This window comes from Mastigoproctus giganteus, chromosome 11, assembly GCF_048544385.1.
Source record: "Mastigoproctus giganteus isolate SK-2022 chromosome 11, ASM4854438v1, whole genome shotgun sequence".
Lineage (NCBI taxonomy): Eukaryota > Metazoa > Arthropoda > Arachnida > Uropygi > Thelyphonidae > Mastigoproctus > Mastigoproctus giganteus.
This window is the reverse complement of record NC_143585.1, coordinates 151,873,543-151,892,511: the sequence shown is the minus strand read 5'-3', so window position 1 is coordinate 151,892,511 and position 18,969 is coordinate 151,873,543. Positions and strand designations below refer to the sequence as shown.

Here is an 18,969-nt window from a genome sequence, read left to right as displayed (position 1 = left end):
AATCGCGTGCCAAGATTGGCTAAATATTTTAAAAAATACCCGTAATATTTCGCGTTGCAGAACAAAATGTATATTACTTTATTATTCTTCTTAATCAAAGAAAATCTTTCACTCCCAGATTCTTTAAATTCTCTGCTATTCCCCCTCTTCATTTGAACGTTTTTATTTCTTTGCTGGTTGAGCTGACATTGTAAACAACGTGTAAAAGGCAAATAGCAATTAAACTATTTATGAGAATTTATGCGAATAATCACAATGATACTGTGTTTTTATGGAAGACATCGTAGGCTAGAAGAGTCTGATAATAAGTAGCCTAGAAAAATTTCATAATGCCGATATACTTTCGTCTGAAAATGAGCGAAATATTAGTGTTTCTAAATAAAGACTTCAGAGCTTGGAATACAGTGATGCAATATATGATTATTCTTTATACAGCTGATTAACTGAAGGGATAACCTCGATTTACTCCAACGAAGTGAAAGTCTATTCCAGAATGGCGATGTTCTTGCTGAGAACAGTATTTAACCACCCGTGTTTTTGATTATACAAGGGTGGTTGTGTGTGTGTTTTCACGGCTAGACAAACCTAGCTGACTGGTTTCGACGGGGTAGTTAATATGGGATGTCACAATGCTGCCTTGTCGATTCGTGCAACTGCTGTCGACCATCTAAAGTCGACCGTCGGTATGGGTTAAAGAGAGTTGAATTACATTCTCAAAAAACACAAAATTTAATGTCAGTAAATACAAGCGAATATAAAAACCAAGTTATTGTACCAACATAAGTTTTAAATATATCCACTAATACTTCTGATAGAAGCTAACTAATGTTTACATGTATATTTAAACGTTTTGACTTAACCAGATTTTTGAATTTTATTCTTAATTTCTATTTCTCAAAGTATTTATCACAATTGTAATGTGATCATGCCATTTGTAATTGGACGTGCCCGTAATGTTTAAATAAATAAATGCTTAAATTATATCCATTTTCTATAACAGCTAAATGGAAATTTAGCAATTTCCATGCAACTTCCTGCAATCCGCGCACGACAACTAACATAATGTGGGAGCCGCAGGACTACTCGTATTTCAAACTTCCACCATCGCCCCTGGTCTGCAGTAGAAATAATTTCCACGTTCGTGAAGGTGTCATTCGAGCTGCTGAATCCGCTTTATAGTGGAGTGTTCGGGAAGAACTTTAACAACATTTATCTCGCCCTATCCACTTATTTCAGGTTGGAGCATGAAGCAAACAACACTATTACAGCCTTCCGTAACACAAAAAGCATCTTCTGCCTTATAAATCAGGGGCAAAACTGCGCTAACCAGACACGGGTGTAAAATAATACCGAAAGCCAAAGCTCTTGAGTGCGCCCAAAGTATACTTCTCAACAAATCGTTAGTTTTGGACGATAAATCTTTCCAGATTTTTATTGTCCTTTCTGACTTAGATTACGATTATTTCCAAACGGAAGTTTTATTCGTATATTGCTGAAAACATCTTGCTTTTTATTTAAATATCTGTTTCCAGAAATATACACAGACAGGCCGATCCAAGGATACTCAGCAATCTAGGCGGGTCCTTAGATGTACACCTCCTAATAAATGTTGGTAAGTTAAGGTAATATATAGTAAACTGCATTACTATATATTATTCTTGTAATTATTAAACAAGTGAATGTACGCAGTGCTTGCATTTCAGGCGCATTAGATTATTTCTTTAAATCAATCAAATTTTCTTCTTTTCTGTGATAGAAATGAAAAGTAAATAACTAATGGGGTGTAGTGTATACATCGAACTGATTTAAATAAAATAAAATTATTATCTTCTTATCAATTAATTACTAGTTGATTTACGAAAAAATATAAAAATAACTGTTTTCACTTCACCGCACATGCGCCCCAACGTAATATTCATTCACGTTTTGTAATAATTTTTAATCAACAGCGCGTGAAATGCAACATTGTTCAAGGGCTCTGTGATTTAATAAAATTAAACATAGTATTCTGTCAGCGGTTTCGTGATGCAGCTTATTTCTTCCTGGATTTTAGCGATTGAAATAGCACGTATTTAAAACGTTTTTGTCATTAACATAAGCAAATAGTAATAAATTTAGTAGACTGAATATAAAAAGAGTAAAAAGCAACGACTTCTGTGCGCAAATAGAACATTCCAATTCTGAGCATCAATATTTCCCATTCCTTTCTGCAATCCGCGCATAACTAATATAATACCCACGAATTCCTCCGAACTAAGAAGTAACTATTCACAACTACGTCTTAAGACCAAATCCTTACTATCGATAGTAATTTCTGCTGAATTTTACCCGTTTAGTTTTATAACTACACTATCCTTAGTGTCTCACTGTGAGGGGCTGTTGTACATCATTTTATTTATTTATATCTCCAGTGCTTCATCTATAATGTATGGTATATGGATAGCCTACGTAAAATGTATGAAAAAATAGTAATAATAAATCATAATTTCAAGATAACCGTTGGTCCGATTTTAATGAAAAATTCGAGAAGACTCAACAAATCATACTAAAAGAGTACAGTTATTACATGAGGACGGACGGAGTTTTACACATATTCTAAAGCACCGAAAAAACATTTTTATTTTCCGGGTTCATAACTTCATGGAAATAACCATTTTATTATTACTGTAACTCAGTGAAAAAATGTCAATGAGCCGCCATTTATTTTTAAAACATTTTAAAATAAACCTTTAAAAACAAAACAAGCACATTTTAAGCACTTAACTAGCGCCTCTAACGTATCAGGTGTTATTTTGTAAAGGTAGAACAAAGGAAACATTGTAGAAATCTGTTCTGTACCGTGCTTTATTTGGACGTCTACAAGTATGAGTTTCTTAGAACCGATTCTGCAATCTTCTGATGTCAAACTGTGACACCCAGCCATGCCGCAACTCTGCGTTGACTATCCCACCTCCAGTCTCTCTCCAAATGGTAGATCAGGAAAAGGCGACTGCGATGGCATTTTCATATGCTTCACTACGATAGTCTACAGGCGTGTCGTCTTTAGCAGCTAGGGTTAATAAGATGCGTCTTAAACATGGTCTAGTATTTAACAAAACGGTCGCACGCCTGAATTTTTCGGTTCTCGGCCAGTATTTGTTGTAGAACCTACCACTTCCATCTGCAACGTCAGTCCATGAATGTGCTGTCACTGCGGTCATAATGGATTATCTTGGTAATCCACTATTACGGTAAGCTCTCCACTTGACTGTAGTGATGCTCTAATTGTTTTCAAGGCATTAAATAAATACTACTCCACTTCATCTTATCTGTGCTGTTGTGTGACCATGACTCAGCCAAAACATACACGGTCACATTCACCGATAGCAGAGATTTTAGCCTATGGCAGCATATTAGAAATACTTAATGTTCTGTAAACAACTTTACAGGCAGGCATAGCATTATCTGTGCGTGTTATCTTATGTAGGCTGTGGCTTGCTACTGCTGTCAGTTATGGGTTAGTACAAAATGAAAACAATAAGGAATTACTGATCTTTGTCCCTACGTGGATTGAAGGGGTGTTGCCATATCTGTCAAATGATCAAAAATTCGTGCATTTACTTTTTGATGAAAAAATTAATACTGACGGGGGGGGGGGGCGTTATTCCCAGCGCATTCCTCTAGATCAGCATAAATTTATATACATGCAAAAACAAACACATAGCAATGAAACCGTAAAGTATGTTTTAGAAAAATTGTTTACAATGTATATCCAGTTCGGATTATGTCTATATGCATTCACAGAAAATTATCGAAGGAAGATGCTGTGCAAGAAGCCGAAAATGTACTAACTTCAGATTCTCCAGTGGAAGCTTTCCCATGAGTCAGAGACTGATCAGGCAACCCTCCACCCTCTGGAAATTAAGAATTCTGTTAATAAGGAAGTTTTACTTCTGCTACAACTGCCATAGCAGTTTTCGCAGAAATACAACTGCTGAGGGGAGGGGGCTATGTTTGTGAATCGCCCATTTGAGAAGCTAATATTCGGACCTATAAACATTTTAAAGCATTGTAGAGGAGAAACTTCCATTTCTCCCCCATAAAGAGTTGTTCAGTAGACAACTGCGTTTTTTTTTTTTTTTTTTTTTCTCTCCTCTCGTTAATCCGTATCTAATTCTTTTGGTCTTCACCTTTATTTGCCTTCATGGTTTTTAAAACTTTTTATAGGATTTAAATACATAAAATACAACCATTTGCACACAGAGCTGTCGCTGCATACATCAAGCTTACTGCAGATGATAATTCTATAACAAGAATGAACTCAATTTTTCATTAACTGATGAAGCAAGGTTCTTCCCAAAACTTGTTCTTTGCCGGGTGCCTCCGAAACAGCCAACCAGTGGTGCGCTAGCGAAAGTTAACAAGCTGAAATGTCATTCTTAAATAACCAGAAGACTGCCTCGACTAATTGGAAGGATTAAAGAAAGACATTGCTGCTCCGTTATTCCACCCCCCCCCCGCCCGCTAGTGATGAGGGACACGCTGAGCCGGTAATCCTAAAATGTAAGTTTTCAAGAGATTTTGGGCAGCAAAGGTCAGCTTTAGACTTCTTACAAATCTCTTCGACGAATACAACTCTACCGCCATTGTGTTCAGAGAGGATACGGTAATGGAGCTCTACCAATAAGAGAGAGATTCTGTTTATATTCAGGGATGGCCACGTAGGGTCAGGAGAGTATAGAAGACAAAATGCAACAGTGCATATTTTGTGGATTATCTGAATGTTTGAATCTACATCCTGCCAAATAGCCTTCGTGGGTAACAACAGTGAATATAATCACCGTTATCCCACAACGGAATAAAAGGCCAGAGTACGAACACTACCACTAACGCAAGGAATTAACACCCCCCCCCCCCCCAATAACTTGGTTTGGCGCTTAACACACAACCTGCCCACTCCACTATGGCCTTGACAATAGTTAATCCGAATTACTAAGAACGCTAATCATAAAGCCAACCCTTACTGCAATCTTAAAACTGTGTGGCCATGAGATAAGCGTAAATGTACGAATTTTACGCAACTGTGGAACAAGGTAACTAGCACAGCGGTAAACACCACCGTCAACGTACGCTGTTATTAAAATCTTTTCTCGCTCAATTCTAATGTGCTGCTGCGACCAACAACAACAAAGCTAAAAGTACAGTATATTTAATATCACAAATTAAACTAGGTTATTTTTTTTTATTTATTTATTTTTTTGTTTAAACACATCCCTATGGGACAACGCGTCAACCTGAAATTTTTGGTTAAATCGTGTAAAATTTCCATTAAGAAAGTTTGTGGACAGTTTGCACTCTTAGACGTCTCATTACCATCTTGAAGGAGTTTACTTATATGGAGCTTCCTCTTTCTTCAGAAAAATAAAGCGTCCATACTTCAAGAGCCCCTTGTTTAACTAACTTCTTTTCATCCATTTTACCAGAAAAGTTCCTCCTTGAATAAACTTAGCTCCAGATAAGGATCATTTAGATGAGAAAACAGCTTCGACCACCACTTGCTACTTCATGGATGACGACACTATAACAGATGTAAGTTCCCTCCCCCGAGTACTGAAAATCGCGAGTCTATTTCCACCTCAATAGTGTAGCGTAAAGAAGGAAAAAGAAAGTGGAATACAGAATTGGAAAACAAAGAATAACTAAAATTGATAAGACGAAGTCTTATTAATTCGGATTATTCTTTAAGGGCAAAATGGAGAAACAGAACGGGGCCACAGGGAAACAAAAAAACTCTAGCAGCAACTTACCTCAGCAGCATTTTCCTTACAACAGGTCAATCAATAGCTGGACAAACTGACTGTGATTTCGGTCTCTAATTGGTTTCCGTTAATCATGGTTGACAACTATTGTCAATCAAAGTCTCATTGCTGACATACCCGACTGCCTTATCTAACATCATTACGTTTCTTAATTAATTCGGACCTGCCTAATGCAATTTTTCACCCCTAGAAATTCTTTTAACATTAACTTTAGCGCTTTTATAGTTACACACTGTGGTGGCTCAAAAAATCCAGAATATTTCCGTTTGGCTTTATTTGTTGGTACCACCAATGTATGAACCTCCTCCCTCTAACAAATTTTAGCTGCTATTCGATTTATTAGAATAACTTTAGACTGCCTAAAATTGGCTCTATACATGGTTCGTTTAGTAGTGAATAAAATTAATAATAATGAAAGTAATTATCCTATTTTGGGTAACCTAACTATATACGGTTATATTTCCCTATGTTAGATATTTAATAGATCATAACTTCCACACTATCACACAGATAGTTTCCTAAATGCTTAATTAAAAACTGACCACTAATACTCTATTTTAGGTAACCTAATCTTATTAAAAAGTTGCGGTTACCTAAAATAGGATAAATGGTAGTTAATTTTTAATTCAGAAATTTGTAAACAGCGCTATTAAGTAAGATTATGTTTTAATAAAATTACATTTCCAGTTTTATAACTTTATAACACTTAACAGGACAGCTGACAGGATCTTTGGGATAGCCTTGCATTTTGAGCCAAACATCCAAAGTCCTACTCACACGCCGAGCCCATAAGTTCTTCCATCAATCTTCGAAGGTGCGGCAATAGGCGGAGAAGAAAATCGTTCATTTAGAATTTCCTTTTCGTACTTTATATCTTTATTGTAAGGGACTTGTTTTATTGTTTCATGGAAAATAAAAGTAAAAAACATTAAAACACTCCAATGTATATAGTTATAAAATGAAGTGTGGTATTAAAATCTCAACGGTATATCCATACCTCGTACATTTTATACATATACAGGATACACCAGATGTCCTGTCTACCTCATTCGAAATGAGACCCTATCGTACGTTTAACACCAGTTGCTTAGCGCCATTTCATACAGCATCAAAGGACGGGAAGTAGCGAGCAACACCTGGGCCCAGGAAAAAGTATATGTACATAGAACGAAAGCTATTCAAGCATATGTTTCAAAGATGCACCACAAAATATTACAGCAAAAATAGATCCACGCCTCAACACACAGTTCCCTCCCCTCCAACACACACACACACCAAAGAAGGAACTTTAAGTCAAAGTGGACTGTTGATTCAGCTGAAAGATAGCCAACGACGTTCTTCTGCAAAAGGTGACTAGACCTCGTATCTAAAATGATTACCAGGCCTATGACGGTTGATCATCGATTGAAAGCCTTGTATCGGCGCTGAAAATAGTGTTTTTCAAAAAGGAAATGCTGTACGCATGTGCGAGAATATTCGCAAAACTTTCGCAACGTCAGCTTTTTTTTTTCGTGATTTTACTCTTTATGCAATACAATATTTACTGCACTGTAATAAGGTAGATCATCCTTTGGGATCTCTTGGGTCCACAAGTGAAAAGGGCCTCAAGTTCCAACAAAAGGGGTGCGTACCTTAGTCCTAGTAACAAAGACCGGATGGATCAAACCTTATTCTGGGGCTCGGGCCCTTTGACTGGTCCTACATAAGCAGCATGTAAATAGGCTCGTGAATACGCACTCCTACAGACATAACAAAATGACTTAAAACTAATAACAATAACTCCCTATACAAACAGAGCTATGGCGTGCAAGATGAATTGAGTTTGAGGATATTGTATATAAAAACAAGTTAATTAATGTGTGCAGTGCGTTACACTTCATCGCTTCAGGCGTGTTGGCAAAGAGTAATAAGTGGCGATTTTATAAAAACAAAAAAAAAAAAAAAACTTATGCGCACAAACCGTACTGTCCATTCATCTAAACCAGCGTACAGCAAACAATGTCCAGTGCTTCAATAACACTATACGGTATGTGGATAGTCTATGTGATATATATGGGGGGAGGGCAAAATAATGTAAATAAATAACTATATCTGGATTCCAATTGGTTTGATTTTAATGAAATTTGAAAAAGTGACAAATGTCTTTCTTCAACATAAAATTTCATGAAAAATCCACCAACTAGGAGTCGAGTTACTACATTAGAACGGAACAAAATAAAGTAAGGAAATGTGACATTTGGGCGGCGGACAAAGTGAAGACAACAGGCGCATTATGCGTATATGCTAATGCGCCTAATAAATCTGCTTCGAAGTAGATTATTTCGAGACGTCGAAGTAATGTACTTCGACAGTGTTCGCTATCAACACATAAGCATCGCATATATAACTTGACTTTTTTATACTTTTTATTTAACTTTTTATATGCAAAATGCTTTTTATAATACCCTATGCAAAAGAAATCTCAGCACTAATCTCAGCACAACCAGAAGCAAGTTAAATAGCTTTCGGTTTACGTATTAAATGACATATCTAATAATCTAATAATAACTGTACATATATGCACACACATAAGCATCGCATATATAACTTGACTTTTTTATACTTTTTATTTAACTTTTTATATGCAAAATGCTTTTTATAATACCCTATGCAAAAGAAATCTCATCACTAATTTACTGCATGCAATCTAGACGCTTCAGCGGTGCTTAGAGTGCATGCAGAATCAGAATCTCCAAAAATCTGAATTTCCAACTATCGATACGAAACGAACGCTTCACATAAAGAAACATGTTCGCGAATGTTAATACAGTACTGCAATTCTGTGTAATGTTTATAACGCGATTAGATTTTAATAGCGTTCGAGATGTTCGCACTTGACTGCTGATTTGGAATAAAAACGGACAAGATGCGCTTCATCCTATCGATCAGCTGCCTGAAACTCTCTCGGAAGAGTCCACTTCATTCCCCTTTACGATATCATATGGCCTCTGAGCTCCGAGATAAGCACATCTCTTCAGATTTCGTCAGAGTAGAAGAAATACGAACCTCTGCAATGGACATAAAGATAGCATCTTAACAGTTCAAGTGTTTCTGCTGGTCGCAGTTGTCAATGTACGTGCCATTCAACTCCCTACGATGCGTTTACTCTCTAAGTTGGTGTTGCTCTGTTTCGCCGGTTTAGCAGCAGCTGTTTGTCAGGTAAGAAAGCACAGTACCTCGCGAAAGGAGGAAGCAATGTAAGAAGCGATAGGCTAGTGAAGACTGTAAACAAACCAAGCCCATAACGATAAATTTATAATTTAAAAACAAGGCATGATTTAAGATCATTTATATAATTCACCTCATTACAGTCAACCAGTCTCTTGGAATATCTTTTCCACGAAGCTAAATCAAAGGCTCAGAAGCTATTTTATACTGTTTCTAATACTTAAAATGTGGTCAGCGAGTCACAAAACGATTTTAAATTTTATTGGTAACACCGCCGGTTACGGGTGTCTAAATAGAACTGCAAATACGGTCACTTTGACCGAGGTATATAAAAAATGCACGATCCTCAAACAACCTTTATAAAATTTCAAAATATGGCACATTAACTCGGTGTTGAAGGCAAATTATAAAAAAAATTAATAACTGGCATCTTTCAAAGCAGCAGAACAATTTAAGTTAAATATTTTTAAATAATTTTATTTTTAACCTATTTTTTTCTCTTTCATACTCTATTTTTCATTTTATATATATTTTTATAAACAGTATTTCATTTATATTTTGCACTGCTGTCCAAAACACCCTTCAGTCCCAGATATTTCGATAACCGGGATTTTACTGTGAAAAATACCTAAATTATTATTGCATTTTCACACTTTGCAGAGGGGTAAAAAAAAAAAAAAAAGACCTTTATATGAAGCATATTTAACACAAACAAGTTTCCCAACTGAGCACAAATGTTTATATTTTTACACAATCAGTTAAGGAGCTTTTTTTTTTTTCTTTTCCCTCCTCATTTTTGTTCCTAATTTTCCGAAACAAACGCATTTGCCAGAAGCTGAGGGTTCATCAATCATCATCCGATTAGACACCTCGATATCTGTTTTTATCAACTTTGATGAAAAAAAAAAGGCCAACAGCGGTATCCCCGTTATCAGCCAGACTCCATTAATAGAATAAACAAAACTATTAATCACGGTAAACTATTAATAGAACAAAAGAAACAAAAGTAGTGGGCCCTCACTTTTTCTAATATTTATTAATGATGTTCATGTAGGTATTTCTAGTTTAATATCTACGTTTTCTGATGACGAAAAGCTGAGAAGGATGGTTAACGACATTAATCAGGTACACGAAGACAACAAAGACCTAGATAAAATTATTTAGTTGAAATGAGAAATGGCACCATTCGCACTTCTGAATTCACCCCACGGAAATCAGAACAGACAAAAATACCAATATTCGTAGTTTCATCAATGATTTTAAAAAGATAAATTAAACTGAAATCAAAACATTTTCAAAACAAAAATTCAAAATACATGAAACAAAGAATTTAAACTCTCGTTTTTATCATCATTATGAACATACACAGAGATAGCAGTAATTTCTCGAGGGACCGATACAATGCATTAATATTCTCTCTCTCTCTCTCTCTCTCTCTGGTTTCGCCACTCGCTTGGAGAGTTCTGGGTTCGAATTCGGTGGAGAAATTTTTAAAGAGACCTCTTTAATCCAAGTCAAGCTGAAATTTCGGAATGCGTTTCATGTGATTTTAGCCTTTAACAGGTCTGGATATAGGCATACTAAAGTCTAGCATCAATAATTAAGCAAAGCTAAGCCAAATGTTGGCTGCAAAACCTAGTGAGCAACTCCTGCTTTTGATAGATATCAAATGTGAATGTGCGCATATGAATCCAATGATAGGCATACGAGTGGTTTTTTTTGTGTTTTTTTAAGATTTAATTTGTGAGATTCGTATCAGCTGGAAGAAATCCACGTAAAACAAAAAAAGTTAATCCGCGACCTCTACAATTTAAGATACATTCACATGCAGTTGCTTATTGATAATGGAATGTCAACACATAAGTTGTTTATCTGTTTGGAAAGTGGTGTTTCAACGAGGCAAGGCACACACAATGAATTTCACAAGGAGGAGGATATCTTGCAGGACACCCAAGTTATTTGCTACACTCCTGGAATTTTGATGAAAACGACATGACTCTCCAGTGTAATTCTTGATCACTGGATTGACTGGCTGCTGCTGTGAGACTGTCTGCTTTGGAATGGTGTAAAAAGGGTGCCTAGTGGCCAAGATGAACCATTGAGAATGTGACATTGATTATCGGGAAGTCAAGATATTACGAAGGACTTGACTGTTCAGGCCTCTGGCTGGAGCCATGTTTTCTGCAAACAACATTTTCATGCTCTCTTCTTTGTGATTGGCCCCAGTCTGGATACAAATACCAAGTTCCCGGTCCACCACCATGTTGTATACAGTCTATAGCGGAGAGAAATTCCACAGGCGATTGAAGGAATGCGGCCACGGAATAACTTATGATCTTGACAGTCAACAGAAATTCTCTCATTCTCTCTCTCGCTCTCTCTCTCTCTCTCTCTCTCTCGAGTCATGTGGACCTGGGGATCTTTATAATTCATTTTAAAAATATGACCTGCATTTGTTTTATCCAAGCCAATGACTATAGCAGATAGCTTTTATGTAAAAACAGGCTAATTATTCCTGGGCCAAGGCAAAATAAAAATTTTGCGCCTGCTAACCATCCCTCCCCGGCATCAAAAATCAACATAAATTAACGAAAAATAACGAAAGGCGTGTCGTGCTTAATCACTTTTCAGTATTTCAAAGTTAAAGTAGAAGTAAACACAAATAAAACAGATATTTTTAAATCCTACGTTATACTGCCCCCTAGATTTGATGCACCCGTCGAGGGCAAGAGTGCTCCTTATCGACAAGGAGCATGGGAGAGAAACTGACCATTGCAAACACTGCTATGTATGACAGTTTACAGGTGTATCAGCATGGTAGGGAAAGTACTGGGGGAGGGGGAAGAATACTCTAAACCTCATTACCCACGGAAATGAGCAGAAGGATCATGAAAGTTCACTGTATGGGAACCATTAGCGGAGAGTGATCGTAGAGTGCGAGGATGGATGACGATGACCACGAGTGAGGTCAGATTGTTTAGAGTAATGGTTTCCGTTATGTATATTCATCGTGACGTATGTATATTTGACGTTTCCGTTATGTATATTCATCGTGACGTATGTATATTTGACGTTTCCGTTATGTATATTCATGGTTTCCATTATGTATATTCATCGAGGCTAAACATAGCCAAGTATCAAGATCAGTATCTAGAGGGTGCCCACAAGGCTCTATATTGGGTCCTTTTACATGGAACATGGTGCTGCAGCAGTGGCTCTCCCGATCTTTCGGTAACGTCAAAATAATAGCGTATGCAGACGATCTCACCATCTTGGTAAATGGTAACTCTAGGGCCGATCTTGAAACTACCGCAAATTTTGTTCTCCGGGATCTCTACGATTGGACTGCGGCCAATAAGCTTAAAATCAGCTTGTCAAAAACAAAGATGATGATTCTTGGATCAAAGTTGGATATCACTCGTCCTCCGTTGGTCAAGATCAACAACATTCGTCTCCCCATAGTTAAAGAGTACAAGGTTCTAGGAGTGGTAATTGATTCCAGTCTCAATTTTATTCCTCATTTGACAAACTTATCATCTAAAATACGTAAATTTACTGGTGCAATTGTTAGGGTGTCCCGTGTTGATTGGGGGCTCTCCAGAAAAACTTTAAGGGTTTATTACAATGCAGTTTTCCTCCCTCTAATCACGTATGCTGCCGGTGCATGGTTTCACAGGACACGGCTCAAACACTTCATTACAAAACTCGCCTCATTGCAGAGAACCATTTTGCGGTGTTTAGTTAAGGCATGCAGGACAGTCTCGACGCAAGCTCTGCAAGTACTAGCCGGAACATTACCTTTAGACTTGCAAGTTACTTATAGAGGCTTTTTATACAGACTGAAAAGGCAGATTGAGACCGAATTTCTTGGAATAACCATCAACCTTCAAGATGATGCTAAAATAGAAAGAAGGAGACTGTGGAACGAGTTAGTAAACATTTGGCAGTCTCGATGGGATACAGCTCCCGTTGGTGCAACAACGAGAAAATTTATACCACAAGTTTCATTTCTCCTTGATAAACGTGTTCGATTGTGGTTCTGCATGGACATATTCACGTCGTACCTGTTGACAGGACATGGATCGATGAACCAGAGTCTTCTTAGGTTCAATTTATCACAAACAGACCTCTGTTCGTGTGGATCGCCAGAGAGTTGGGATCACATCTTGTTTCATTGCTCCCTGTATGACGATCTCAGACTTCCTCTTCAAGCACTTCCTAATTTTCAATCAGGACAGGAGTCGTCTCTGCTTCAAAGCTCGGAGTCATTTCAGATTCTTCAGACTTTCGCTCAAGGCGTATTTCTTCGAAGGCGTTCAGTGTCGACAGATCTCAACAGGATGCAGCACAACGGTCCTGCTGATGCATAGCTGGTTAGATCTCCTTTAATAATACATAAACTCAAATCCTCAAGAAATGAAATTTTCCTCGGCCTGCAGACAAAATTAAGTGCTTTCTTCCTTTTTTTTTTTTTAATTTTATTTATTTTTTTTAATTTAATTTTATTTATTTTATTATTTATTTATATAAATGTTTTATTTTAATAATTTTGGTTCCAAATCCAGCACCACGGGTGATCTTTTTTTTTTTTTTTTTTTTCCCTCTGGAATGTGCCCCCAGAGGATCCTGGCCGACCTTCTGACAACATTAGGTGGGTCAGAGTCTCTCTTGAGACAGTACGTGCTTTACATGGACTGGCCCACCTTCCCGTGGTGTGGACGAGTACCCAGAATCATCTGTCCAGGTGACTGATGCTTCTGGGTAGCCAAGCGGCCAGAACAGAACAACAGAACACACACATAATACACACAAACCGACGTCACACACATATCTGGCTCATTTGTAGTGCTACTGTTCTTCACAGAGATACGAGGCGGAGTTGAACAAACGTTCTAGGAGCCGCCCTTTACATATACACATGTCCACATTCATCGTGACGTCTTCTCTTAATTTCCAGTTTTTGATTCGGATTAGTGAGGCCACATGACAAATGGCAAAGGCACGTGCGGAGGATGAACAACGGCATAATGATGAAATAACTCTAAGAACCATAAGAATGCACATATACCATTAAGAAATGACCCAAAGAGGATGAATAAGCATCCTCTTAAACATTTAAGTCGATTTTTTTTTTTTATTAACAGGTAACTACAGAATTCTGAGGATAACAACGGCTCAGTATAAGAAATCATGGTTCAGGTACGCAAATCCGATTGGACTTTTATAGAATAGATGGGGAAAGTTATTCACGTCCCAGCTGATGTAGCCGATGAACTGAGTGGGTACCTCGCATCGATATTTACAGATAGAAGTCTTTTTTTCAGCGAGAAGCTGTGCTACTGAAACTGAGGGCTAAACTGAAATTAAGGATAATACAGAAATTTGAGGACTGTTTCCAGAAAAACTTGCATAAAGGCAGATAAATACCTTGGAGTAGAAAACATATACTAGTTATTTCTATAAAAGCCACTACATTGTAAATCGGAGCGTTGTGAATTATATGCCAACATCTTCAAATCCCTCTTTGAAACGCTTATAACATTCAAACACACATTGGCACAACTTAACGTTTCTTCATCATAAACAGTTTTTAACGTTTCATACGTTTCTGTTGCAAATTTCCCAGTTTTAAGCAAAATTTCATATTCATTTTGTTGCTCCATTGCAAAACAACGAAACGTTAATGGTATTAACGAAACTGGCTGTTACTTCCAACCTGTCAGCTTACTGGAAAATCTGTGTACACAATCTGTTGGAAGAAGTCTGAACTACAACATAGCACTACACTATCGTCAAACAACACCAGTCCAGGAACTTTATTGCCACACCTCATATACCTGTATATACTGTCTACCTTCTAACTTGTATATGCTTCCAACTACATTTATGTTTATTTAAATTATCACATCATTATTGTACACAATATTGTTTTATAGGCGCTTATGTCGTCCCTTAACTTTTGTCAAACCCCTGACTTCCTCCAGTAGTGACGGGTTATGTTTTGTTTGGATTACATGTATTGCATATTACAATGTAATAAAGATTACTTCTTTCTCGCAGTACCTTTTTGGACTTTTGAGGAGATATCGTACAGAATTTTAACGTTCCCACATAAGGTCGCGTCTAATTCCGAACAAATCCAAATCCACTCAGTTTGTTGAAACATGAGAAATATGCAAGATTCAGACGAATAACTCTTTTTTGGGGGGAGGGGGGAGGATTATTATTTTTAAACCGACATCCAACCCTCAATGCACATGCGCGCTCACATGAAAATACGTTTTCACTGGAGTGAACACTGGAAGGCATCGCGAGGTTAAACGACGCCTTCGAAAAAATACCTGTGTTCAATAACGTAATATGGTAAGCTTAAGTTCTGGTTCCACTTACAATATTGCATTTCGTGGATATTACCGACTACAATTTTTATATGCTCAAGAATATACTGTTCACTCTGTGATGCACGAACTTATTTGATATCATAAATAAAAGATTTCATTCACGTATTCCCCATTCTGGTTATTAATCTGCATTCATTTTCAGAAGAGTGTGACCCTCGATGTCTATTATGAATCCTTATGTCCGGATAGCATCGCTTTCATCACTCAGCAACTCTGGCCAACTTACCAGAAACTTCATAATATCACTAATGTTGCCATGATTCCTTATGGTAATGCAAAGGTAAGCAGCAGGCAGCGTAATGCATGTTGTGTGCGCGCGAGCATTAAAAAAAAAAAGAATTTTTTACAAAGTTTAAAACAGCACTGCACATGTCAAAAGTGATTTACAATCAGACACCGCTTTACGACGAACCGTTTTTAAGTCGGTTTGTCTGATACAAACCGACGTAAAAACGGTTCGTAAAGCCTGATATCATTAAAAAATATATATTTTTAATCAAAATAAGGAGAATCAGAAGAGAATTTTTTCTGCCATTTTAATAAGTTTTGCGTTTTATTTACTTCTTTTCAAATTTATCTAATAACTTTTTATTCTTTACAGAAAAAAAAAAAAAAGTACAGTATCTTCAAAATATCCAATAAACATCCCTGCGTCTTCGTCTGGATCTGTAACGTCACGCACGCCGCGATTCTATTGGCAAGATGACGGCCAAAGCTTAAGGCAGCAGTGGTTATCAGTTGATCATTAGGTTTACTTCGCTATCCCTGCTGGACCTTCCCCCTCCCCCAAAGATTCACAGGTTTTGGTGAAGGAAAAAAAAAAAAAAAAAAAGTTTCTAATGGCATAAGACGGAAAACGCAAAAATATTTGACCACCCGGGGTGTGTGCGCGTGCGCGCGTTATTTTTCTCAATAACACTAATGTTAAAAATCAATTGATTGCTGGCCAAATTTCGTTTTTGTATTTAATATTTATCATCTTCCCTCAACACGGCAGAAATCACCTAACTATATATTCTAATGGTATCCTAATGTAACCCGTAAATTACCAATATATAATGGCTAAATGATGCAAGACTTTCTTCGCATCTGACAAAAAAAAAAAAAAAAAAGGGGGGGGGAAGAGGAATTGTCCATTGCTCATAACCGTCATCATCCCCGAAGGAAATTCATTCCAATGGTTTAAATCATGCTATCGGAAAGTACACTATGAAATCCAGCCTTCTGTTACTCCCAAAAAGTTTGTATTGTGCCCATGGTTCTTTATCTCTCCTGCTACTAAAATATGCACCCCCCCCACCTCGTTCAATTTACTAATTCTCTTCAGGGCCTTATATACCAGGTCATCTCTGTCCATTAAGAAATCTAGATCCACGCTTTGCAGTCTGCACCTTCTAAGCCGTTCTTAATATGGCATCGGGTAGCAACCTCTCACCAATCTGTTTCTGGTCTTTCAACCCTTTTTAGAAGGTTTATTTTTAATGTGGTCTCCACACCTGAATATAATAGACTATCTTTTTTGCCCACCTGTTGGCGCCTCCGTAGCCAGGTGGGAAGGAGCAGCAGCAGTGCGTAGTACCCGCTTCTTGATTACACCGGGGTTCGAGCCCGTCACCACCAAATACGGAAAGGTCAGGGAATGACCACCGCATATCCTGGAGCAATATGGCCTTAGTTGCTAATGCTCCTTAAAAAAAAAAGCCCACCTGCGAAGGTCCTATATATCACAAGTACTGTGTGATGAAAATTTTCATATCTACCCTTCGAAGTTTTTCCGTTCTGGGACATTTTTTAAAACTTTACGTTTAGAATCATTAAAACTGTCCTTTTGGCTTTAAATCATAAGAAAACTTTAATAACTTTAATGAGTTCCCCCATCAATTAAAGAAGATGAGAAAGAAGTGGAACCAACACTGATAGACTCAACTTGCTACACATATCCGCCTTGTGGTATTACTATTCTCCCATCTCTTATCCAACCCTTTATTAATGGAAAAATCCAACAAAGGATTTTCCCATTAATCCAAACTTGCTCCAGTTTATATAATGACCTTTCGTCGAGGAACCGTATAAAATAACGTAAAACTTGTTTTTGCATCCAACTATTTCTTTGATTTCATCATAATAATTAACTAGATAAATGGGTCTGAAAAATAGTTGGCTGTAACAAACAAGCCGGTCAAGCAAGACTTCCCCTTCATAAAACCACTAAGGATACCAATCTCATCGATTGGTCCTATTGTATCCTTAATCGGAGACTCCATGAAGAACTCACCTGCCACACGTCGAACTCACTGGTCTTTAGTTGTGCTCCACAACTTTCGCACCTCCTTTGTGGATTGGGGAGCCGGTAGCGCTTCTCCAGTACAGGAGGAATCGCCCCCACGTCCAATGATAATCACATTACCATTCCCAACGGGATGATGCAGCTTGTGTTTACATTAACAAGACGTACAGCGCAGATGTGGGAAACCACCGGTGGCGCCTGAACCTAAATACTATGCCACTATTAACAAGTACACTGGAGCCTTACTTCGGTTTGGCTTCAGTACTGTTTCCAACAGACTCGTCTCCTTATATGTTCTGCTCAACATGCGTACTGCGGTCATGATCTTCTGAGATTAATGAAAAACTAGAAAGAGACAGAAAAAAATCCCAAATTGTGCTTCTGATAGAAAATAAAATTCACTTAATTTCATGTTTTAAATAGATGAAATATTAATTACCGGAATAAGTTGCTTATATGGGTTGTTGGTGCCGCTAGGATGGGAGAATTCAGAGGTCAACTGGATCTCTGAATGGAGGAGGGAGTCAAACAGGTGGTTTTATTTTATTATTTATTTATTTACTTTTTGATTATTTTTTCTGGTGCAGCAAAAGCCACGGGGTTCGTTGCACTATATGGCTAATACTAAATACGGTAACAGATTCCGTTTTAAGCTGGAATCCTTTTTACGTCAGTAGGCTAGAACCAAAGTTGTCGCAAAACAGAGGCCGCCAGTCTGTTAGATCATCGTACATCGCATAAACTGAATGGCCACTGAGATACATCAACCTAATAGTGAGTACCGCCGTTAGCACTGAGAACAGCCACAAGGGTTCAGGACATATACTACCTGGCGTGCTGAAAGTGTACCATCCGGATTCTTGCCAATGCAGACTCAGTCGCAACCAAAAGTTACTTTAGACAGGATGGTGGCAGACTCATTTCTAAAGCAGCTTCTTCACTTCAGCCCACAGATGCTTAAGCCCCAAATTAACCCACAACTCTACTGCTTTGCATGGACTCACAAGGTGTGCAGCAGGGTATCCTACAATAGTGCTACCCATGCATTGCACAATGCATCCACTAATAACCACACATTGTCATCGAATATCCTTTTCCAATAGGCCCCAAACATGTTCAAATGGGGTGGGCATGGGACAGAGAATTCATTGCCATGTTAAAACTAGTTAGAAATGTGCCGAACCTTGTGGCATGGCGAGCTGTCTTGTTTTGCTAGATGCTGGAGTTGTCTGAATACAGTCACAGTTCAGTGAGGATTTTATGTATGTGCCTGCTC

The 18,969-nt window shown here is 37.7% G+C and overlaps 1 protein-coding gene across 1 annotated transcript in view; it reads left to right on the top strand.

Annotated features, from left to right (window-relative positions):
* Positions 1–8,933: 8,933 nt before the first annotated feature.
* LOC150078518 (gamma-interferon-inducible lysosomal thiol reductase-like) overlaps positions 8,934–18,969 on the top strand; it is a 51,344-nt gene continuing 41,308 nt past the window's right edge. Inside the window, exons 1-2 of the mRNA XM_090384589.1 lie at positions 8,934–8,996; positions 15,549–15,686. Coding sequence (XP_090240715.1) covers positions 8,934–8,996; positions 15,549–15,686 — 201 coding nt within the window. The remainder of the gene's footprint in view (positions 8,997–15,548; positions 15,687–18,969) is intronic.